The 8,870-nt window shown below is 42.8% G+C and overlaps 1 protein-coding gene across 5 annotated transcripts in view; it reads right to left on the reverse strand.

Annotated features, from left to right (window-relative positions):
* usp7 (ubiquitin specific peptidase 7 (herpes virus-associated)) overlaps nucleotides 1–7,671 on the reverse strand; it is an 80,249-nt gene extending 72,578 nt beyond the window's left edge. For all 5 annotated transcript variants that reach the window (XM_073060326.1, XM_073060324.1, XM_073060325.1 and 2 more), the window contains exon 1: nucleotides 6,982–7,671. In XM_073060326.1, coding sequence (XP_072916427.1) covers nucleotides 6,982–7,051 — 70 coding nt within the window. In that variant the 5' untranslated portion in view covers nucleotides 7,052–7,671. The remainder of the gene's footprint in view (nucleotides 1–6,981) is intronic.
* Between the last annotated feature and the right edge of the window lie 1,199 nt (nucleotides 7,672–8,870).

Below are 8,870 nucleotides of genomic sequence, written 5' to 3' on the forward strand. Positions count from 1 at the left end.
AAACAAAGGGGCTTCCCTTCCACCATCAACTCTGCTTTCAAACGCATCTCTCCCATTTCCCACACATCTGCCCTCACCCCACTCGGGATACGGTTCCCCTTGTCCTCACCTACCACCCCACCAGCCTCCAGGTCCAACGTATAATTCTCCGTAACTTCCGCCACCTCCAACGGGATCCCACTACCCAGCACATCTTTCCCTCCTCCCCTTTTCTGCTTTCCGCAGGGATCACTCCCTACGTGACTCCCTTGTCCACTCGTCCCATCCCTTCCCACCGATCTCCCTAATGGCACTTATGCTTGTAAACGGAACAAGTGCTACACCTGCCCTTACACTTCCTCCCTCATCACCATTCAGGGCCCCAGACAGTCCTTCCAGGTGAGGCAACACTTCACCTGCGAGTCGGCTGGTGTGGTATACTGCGTCCGGTGCTCCCGGTGTGGCCTTTTATATATTGGTGAGACCCAACGCAGACTGGGAGACCATTTCACTGAACACCTACGCTCGGTCCGCCAGAGAAAGCAGGATCTCCCAGTGGCCACACATTTTAATTCCACGTCCCATTCCCATTCTGATATGTCTATCCATGGCCTCCTCTATTGTCAAAATGAATCCAAACTCAGGTTGGAAGAACACCTTATATACCGGCTGGGTAGCCTCCAACCTGATGGCATGAACATTGACTTCTCTAATTTCTGTTAATGCCCCTCCTCCCCTTCTTACCCCATCACTGACACATTTAGTTGTTTTTTTTCTCTCTGCCCATCACTCTGCCTGTTCTCCATCTCCCTTTTGTGCAGGAACCCCCCCACTTTCTTTCTCCCGAGGCCCATCCCATGATCCTTTCCCTTCTCCAGCTCTTAGCTTCATCCTATCATTTTGCATTTCCCCCTCCCCCCACTACTTTCAAATCTCTTAGTATCTCTCCTTTCAGTCAGTCCTGACGAAGGGTCTCGGCCCGAAACATCGACAGTGCTTCTCCTTATAGATGCTGCCTGGCCTGCTGTGTTCCACCAGCATTTTGTGTGTGTTGTTTGAATTTCCAGCATCTGCAGATTTCCTTGTGTTTGCTAAATAATCTGCTATAGTATTTTTGTCATGGGCTTTTTATTAATAAACAGACATGTTTACTGTGCAATCCAAAAGTCTGCACCTCCAATAATGCAAGTTAGTATTCTGGCATAATAAGTCTCTAGTCTTTTAAAGGAGCACCTAATAAACTGAGGAAGATAATCTCAGCAACAGCAGTCAAGATGAGATAGCAAATAAATTGTAGAACACAGCCCCACTGCTTCCATTTGATGAAATCACCTCTCATTTTGTATGAAATTTCTGAATTTCAGACAGCTTGACAGGATGGAAGCAGTGAAGATGTTTCTCTTAATTGAAATGATTAAAACAAGAGATTGTCTCAGAAAGTCAATCCATTCAGAAAATTCCTCTATCCCAGATGGCAAGGAGGATTTCACTGAATTTGCTCAAAACCGAACAAAGATTTCTGGATTAAGGAAATTGAGGAATGTTGTGGGGAAAGTGGCATAAAAGTCAAAGATGGCATTAGTGAATGGTGCAACAAGCCCTAAGCTAGCTCATACTCTATTTTTAGATAGACTTACAAACCTATGGCTCCATTAATATTGTGAGCACACAGCACAAGTCTTAGCAAGGTAAATCGTTGATGGAAGTCTAATTTACATTTTTAATAAATGCTTTCAATATCACCTCTCATCTTCAAAGAAAATTCCCATGGTATTTTGTATTTTTATTGATTACCTGCTTTGGGCATAAAAACATTACCAGTTGGGCCAAGAACATGACTTTTAAGCACTCCAAGAAGCAATTATATACAGCTTCTTCACTCCCTCTTTTAGAAAGCATTTTGGTTTGAGTATACAAAATGTGCAGTACTGAAAGTGCACCAAATTAATTATTTCTTCATTGGTCCTACAATGAAGACACTGCATAACAAAACATTAGAGTCACAGTAAGGCAATCAGCTGCTTAAATAGCATTAAACAAAAATTTCCTTCAACTAGCCCACAGATATTCCAATTGCACACTTATACATCCATCTCTTCCATGTTTCTGTATCAATGTCAAAGACAGTTAAAGGAATCATCCTCAAAACACTCTAATTGCCCACACGAAGTCTAATTGGTTATTGAGAGGTTTGCAGAAACTATGCATCAGTTTGGCCTCACCACCAGTCTGGACAAAACAGGCCTTATTTCAAGCTGCATCTGGATCCGCTGTTGTCCGGCCTTCCATTACCATTGAAAGCACAAAACTAAGGGTAGCAAAGGAATTTAAGTATCTCGGCAGTGTCATCTCTGGTGATGGTTACTTGGAAAAAATCTACATCAGGATTTGCAAGGTTAGTCAGAGCCTGGGCTGCCCGAGTTCATGTGCGCTTTTGCAAGCACAATATCCAGATGTCCACCAAGATCAATTTGTACAAGGCTGTTGTCCTAATTAACCTCGTGTGGTTGCAAAATGTGGACCATATTCAAAAGGTAACTAACTCAAAATGCTGCAGCACTTCCGCACGCGCAGCCTGAGATCCATTATGGGCATCCGCTGGCAAGACTGGATTACAAACTTGGAAGTCCACAAAAGGGCAGACTACCAGTATTGAAGCCATAATCCTGAAAGCACAACTTTGTTGGACTGAACAAGCATGGAAGACTCCAGACTCCCCAAGCACCTGCTCTATGGCCAGTTATCATGGGCAAACAGAAGCCGTGATAGAACTCTTATGGGGTATAAAGACTGTGAAAGCCAGCATTGCTTATAGCATGATTGTTCTCTGGAACATAGGGGACAAGGCAGAACTGGTTGCTGCACCTTGGTTAAACTTGCTCAGAACATCGAACCTGAACCTGGTGACACGAACTGGAGACTGCCTGACAGAAGACAACAGCAACTGCCGTACCTACAGAAACAGGACAGCTCCTTTGTCCCGACTGTCCAAGAACTGGCCTCTACAGTCACCTCCAAACACACATCAGATGAGCTGCACAAACACAATTGTTATTGTTGAAATCAAAAGACAACCAACATGTCAATGGCTAGCAACACCATACAACCTGCCTATTTTTGCTGAGTACAATATTTTAGCTCCAAAACAAAATTGCTGGAAATCTAGAGCAGCACACACAAAATTCCAGAGGAACACAGCAGGTCAAACAGCATCTATGGAGGAAAATGGATTTTCAACAATTTGAAACTAGACCCCTGATTAGGACTGGAAAGAAGAGAATAAAAGGGGCAGGGAGGCAAGAATGATACAAGTAACATTCGAACTTGAGCCTACAGCTACAAATAATTGAGGTCATTAATATTGATGCACAGTACTACAAAAATTTTATTAATACTAAATAAAGCCAGAAAAAAACCAAATTAATATTCAATGGAAATATAAAGCTACAATGCTTTGTGGATGAAGAATAATTAGTGGGAAATGGAACAGCACAACATCCTTGATAATTTTAAAATTCTAAGATGTATTAAGTAACCAGAGATTGTAATTGCACATTTCCGTATTGTATTTAAAATATTTTCTTATAATAAATAGTACAAATCATTGATCATATGTGAAAACATTAATTTTTGCTTCTACTTTACTGACCAGTGATGGGAATGCACTGTGCACCCGACACCAAATTGCTCCTGCAGAGAACTAGATCTTTCAGCTTAATTTTTTCTACACATCATATAAATGCCATTGAGAACAGCTACAATTGGAAAACCCAGTCATTTGAGAATCATTGTTGTTAATTTCGAGCCTTGAGGAAGATACATTTAGAATATATAAACATAATGTTACTTGGAACATCAACTTTAGCTCAACTAATTTCTGCATCTGAAAGAGAATAGGATAGAAAAGAAAGAATAAATTACTACTGGAACTAATTTCACACAATCATAGTTTCATAAAACAAGCATGTTCTCTTTGATTCTACGTCATCCCTTAGAAGGTGGTGGGTAAAATATCCTCATTGGGTCTCAACATCTCTCTGTAACTGGATCTTGGACTTGATAGAAAGGCTAGTCAGTCCAGTTGGCAGAAACATCTCTAGCTCCATCACACCGAGCACCAGATCTGCGAGCTCAGCCCGTTGCTCTTCATGCGGATGATGCATGACTGCCCAGCTAGATCAGCTCAAACCGAATTATCAAACCCGCTGATGACACAACAGAGGTTGGCTTCATCAGCAACAGTGAGATGGCATACAAAGAGGACATAAGAGTGGCTGGCAGAATAGTGTGAGCACAACTTGAGTCTCAACATGGACAAGACCAAATAGGTGACTGTGGACTTTAGGAAGGTATAGGCTGATCACTCTTCACTGCACACCAGTCCATGGAACTAGGAGCACCAACTTCAGGGAGTGCACATAACAGAGACCCTCACCTGGTCCCTCAACACCACCTCTTTGGTCAAGAAAGCCCATCAGCATCTCCACTTCCTAGAGATAGAGACAAATGGGGCTCCCTACCCGCAATCTAAACAATTTTTACTGGAGCACCATCTGGTACAGGAATTGCAAGGCATCTGACTGCAAGTCCCCACAAAGGACTCTGAGAACTGTAGAAAGGATCATGGAGGTCTGTCTTCCACCCAAAGATACTTATCCAAAGCACTGCATATCTGAGGCCTTTAGCATTGCTAATAATACCTCCCATCTGTCCAACAATCTCTTCGACCCCCTACCATCAGTCAGGAGGTACTGTAGCATTAGGACAAGATATATCAGGACAGGAAACAGCTTCTTCCCCCAGGCCGCAAGACTACTGAACTCTGCCACCACCCAGGTCTCATCACATATGAAACCCAGTAAAGTTATGCTTACTTTTTAAACTTTTGTCATAAATGCATACTAATTGTTAATGGTAGTATTACTTTATGCATGCGAGTTATATGAATTGTGTTGTGCACCTTGGTCCAGCGGAACTGTTTCATTTCGTGCTATAGAGGTATGGTTGAATGACAATAAAATGAACTTGAATAAACTTTTAGCACTAGATGTAGAACATTTACCCATTTTAAAATTAAAGTTACTTTTCAACCAGATGTAACTTGAAAATATAGTATGAACACTTCATTGAAAATACATTATATTCCCCAAATAAAGTGATAATGTGCTATGTTCACCCCCCCAAAACCCCATAATTATAATCTATTCTGCAGTTCAGCCAACATGAGCAAAAACATGGAAGCCAAATGTTTCTGTGTCCAACTGTTGTCTGAAACAGGTGGCCACGGCTTTAAATCCCATTTTGAAATGACACTCCAAAGTGATGCGCAGTTCTATACAGTTAAGTACTGTCTTTTAAGAGTTAAACAAAAATCTTATCTTTCCTTCCCACTATATGGTAAAGATTTCATTCCATTATACCAATACCATATAGTTTATCATTCAACTGAGATCATGAATATCTGGTCAACATTCTTAAAGATTATGGAGCCTCACTTTCAGAGAAAGCTATATTTCAACTAAACTTAATTTGATGTTAAAATATTCAGAATTTTGAAAGATTGCAAAAGATGCTTTAAGTGATGTTACTATCAGTTGTCCAGCTGAACCACCATTATAGCTTTACCATTTAGTCATCCAGATTACAAAACACAAATTGACCTTAAAGTTTGTCTGTTCACATCCAATTTAGAGAAGTGTGTTTTCGAACATGCTGAAGAATAGCCAACTCGAAACTAATGACCGCATTCCCAACTTAGCATAAGACATCTAAAGTATGCACCAATATAACATGGACAATTTACCCTAGTATCAATGTTAAGATGCATCAAAATAACATTTTTACTTTTAGGAGAAACTGTGGATGGATTTTCAAAGATTTGTTAAGAGTGGCAAATGACAGATTAATAACTATAACTGAACCAGGGATTATGTTTTCCAAGCACCTTATTTGAAAACTTATATGGTGTGGCCTTATTAACAGCTACATTGCAAAAGAAAAATGGCCATTTAAAAAAAAACAGTAATAGAAATGATAGTAGGACTGTTACCCACAATGAGACAGCGGGGCAAATGGACTGAGGGTACATTGTAACAATCCAACTGGTGAAAACATTGGATCAGCAGCAAGTTCTAATCACACAACAATATAATTGACATTGTTTACACCTTATGCCATTCAGTTTGTCTTCAAAATAATTACACAGCTCTGCGAAAAGAGTCTGAACATCTATCAACAAGTGCCTGGACAACTGCATATTAAGGATTGACTCTTAAGTTGTGCTTATGGGAGGAGAAAATGTAGTTTCAAGAACCGTGGCCAGTAACAATTTAGAAAGATGTATGAATCAATGTTGCTTGCACTGGAAATATTTTTTAGAAATTAAATTACATCTTTATTATGGAATTGATTAAAAAGTTAAGATTAATAAAGGTTTAATGAAAATAAACCTATATGTTGGCTGTCATAAGTATTTAATTTCCAAAAGTAATTCAAAATAAAATCATTAACATACTGTCATTAACCTCTGTTCAGAAGTCTGCGGTGCGGTCACAGTCGAAGAAAAATAGGCACTGACGGTAAATAAAACAAGCCAAACCAGCATGAGATAGCAAATGCTGCAGAGATCTGGAGGCCATTGAGTCGTATCAGCCCTGGATCCCAGCAGCCAAAGGCCTTGTTTGCTACACTTCAAAACACATGTTTAAATGAAAACAGACACCTTGCTACTTAAGGATCATACAATAAATAATTCGGGATCTGGCAGACTAATAGAGGGAAGGGTTAACCGGAGGGAGGCCTGGGGCCCACTCGTGGTGCCCAATGGAAGAGGGGGAGGGGACCTAAACCCCGCGCAGTCAGCCTGCGGCCTAGCGTTAGCTCGGGGTGTTTGTTGTAGGGAGAAGGAATATTCTTGTTGCTGGCGGGTGAAGGAGTGGGGGCAATAGTGCTGAGTAAGGAGGGGGCTGCGGGTGAAGTCCAGGCGGTGGGCCTGCTGCTTACCTTCCATCTCCATCTCCTCGGGCTCGCTGAGGTGTTGCTCATTCTGCTCGGGCTTGGTGCAGTGGTTCATGGTGTCGCCGCCGGCCTCCGCCTCGGGCCCCCTCACCTCGGGGTTGGACGCGAGCGACGGCTCCCTGGTGACAGGAACGGAAACCCGGACGTATTTGCTCGCGATTCGCCCAATCTCGCCCGGGGTTTACGCGCTCGAAGCTTCCCCCCTCCCCGCTCGTCACAGCAAAGGGGGGAACTCGCCTCGGCCTGCACCCAAAGAGGTGGGGGGAGAGCCAGCGCCTCCCGAGAGGAGAGGGTGGGGAGGGGGACAAGAGGGAGGGGAGAGAGGGGGGAAGAAGGGGAGGGGAGGGAGGGAGCCGAGAATCAAAATTAGCGGCTTTTTATTAAGCCAACACCGGAGAAGGTGCGGGCGGGCGTCTTCCAAAACAAAATTAGTCGACGCCGATTTGGTGGTGGTGGGGGGGGGGCGTTCGAGCAGCTCGCTGCTTGCGCTGAGATGGCGATCAACAGCCTGGCTGGCGCCTGCTCTCGCTCTACCCTCCTCTCTCGCTGTCTCTCAAGCTGCGACCCGTTCGCTAGGCCTTACTGCCGCCGCCACCTCCTCCTTCTTCTTCTCCTCAGCCCGTTGCTCGCACCGTGCAGAAAATGGCGGTGCGACGCAGATGTCACGTCCGCAGCGCGCATGCGCGGACCGGCTGGCTGAGGAGAGGAGGGGCGGGCGGGCGGGCATCAACACAGTGGTGAGGCAGAGCGTCGTCTCGTCAGCAGACCGCGGCAACTAGGGGGGGTAAGCGTGCCAACCGAAATACGTATAATTTTTTATCCCCACCATTCTCCTTCCTCACTCCTTCTCCCTACACACAAAAATAAAGATTCCCGTATTCTTTGGAAAAACCTCGCACCGATGGGCTGAGGGGCCTCGCCGTTCGGGATGCCGCACTGTCGCGAGTGCTGACACTGGAGCGCTGCCGTCCCCTCTGAAAGAAAAAGGAGTCAGAAGCTCCAATTTAAAGAAAAGTTTAACTTTATTTGAATTAAATAATATTTTTATTTAATTACATTTCGTGCAATACTGCAGCGCAAAAATGAAAATACTGCAGATGATATAAATCAAACCAAAAGAATCACCTCCAGTTTAAATTCCATGCGGAATGTTTTGGAGGACCGAGAACCAAAAAAGAAAAGTACTAAAAGATCAGATAATAAATAAAGAGAAAATTTAATAATTTCTTGTCTTCTAACTCTTGGACTATTATTCTGCCTCAGTGAACAATACTAATGTAATGACAGGCAGCATCTGGAGAAAAAAAAAGTTAATATTCTGAATTGTTGGGCATGATCAAAACTGGATCGTCAACCTAAAACATGAACCCATTTTACTCACACTATAGAGGCTATCTGGCTACTGAATAGTTTTGCTTCATATTTTCAGCATTTGTGGATTTTTGAGATTAGATAATCAAAAACCAACTGCTTGGCTCTTGCTATTTGTGAGCTTGTTATGTGTAGGTTTGCTGCCACAATTCCAATAGTAGATAACCTACTAAAGGATCAGAATCAAGTTTATTATCATTAACACATTGGAATTTGTTGTTTTGCAGATATAATGCAATATATAAAAATTACTATGTTTCAAATAGTGCTACAGATGGGTTTGTGTTCATGGACCTCAGAAATCTGATGGCGGAGAGGGAGACGCTGTACCCAAATCATCAAATTTGAGTTAAATGGCTGCTGTGCCTACTCTTTGATGGTAGTAATGCAAAGAGGGCATTATTGGTGAGGGTCTTTACCTTCTTGAAGTGCTGCCTCTTGAGGGTGCCCTCAATGGTGGGGAGGGTTGTTCCCTGTTTTCTGATCTTTTTGTTGTAAACTGA

This window comes from Hemitrygon akajei, chromosome 11 (genome assembly GCF_048418815.1).
Source record: "Hemitrygon akajei chromosome 11, sHemAka1.3, whole genome shotgun sequence".
In the NCBI taxonomy this organism is placed as follows: Eukaryota; Metazoa; Chordata; class Chondrichthyes; order Myliobatiformes; family Dasyatidae; genus Hemitrygon; species Hemitrygon akajei.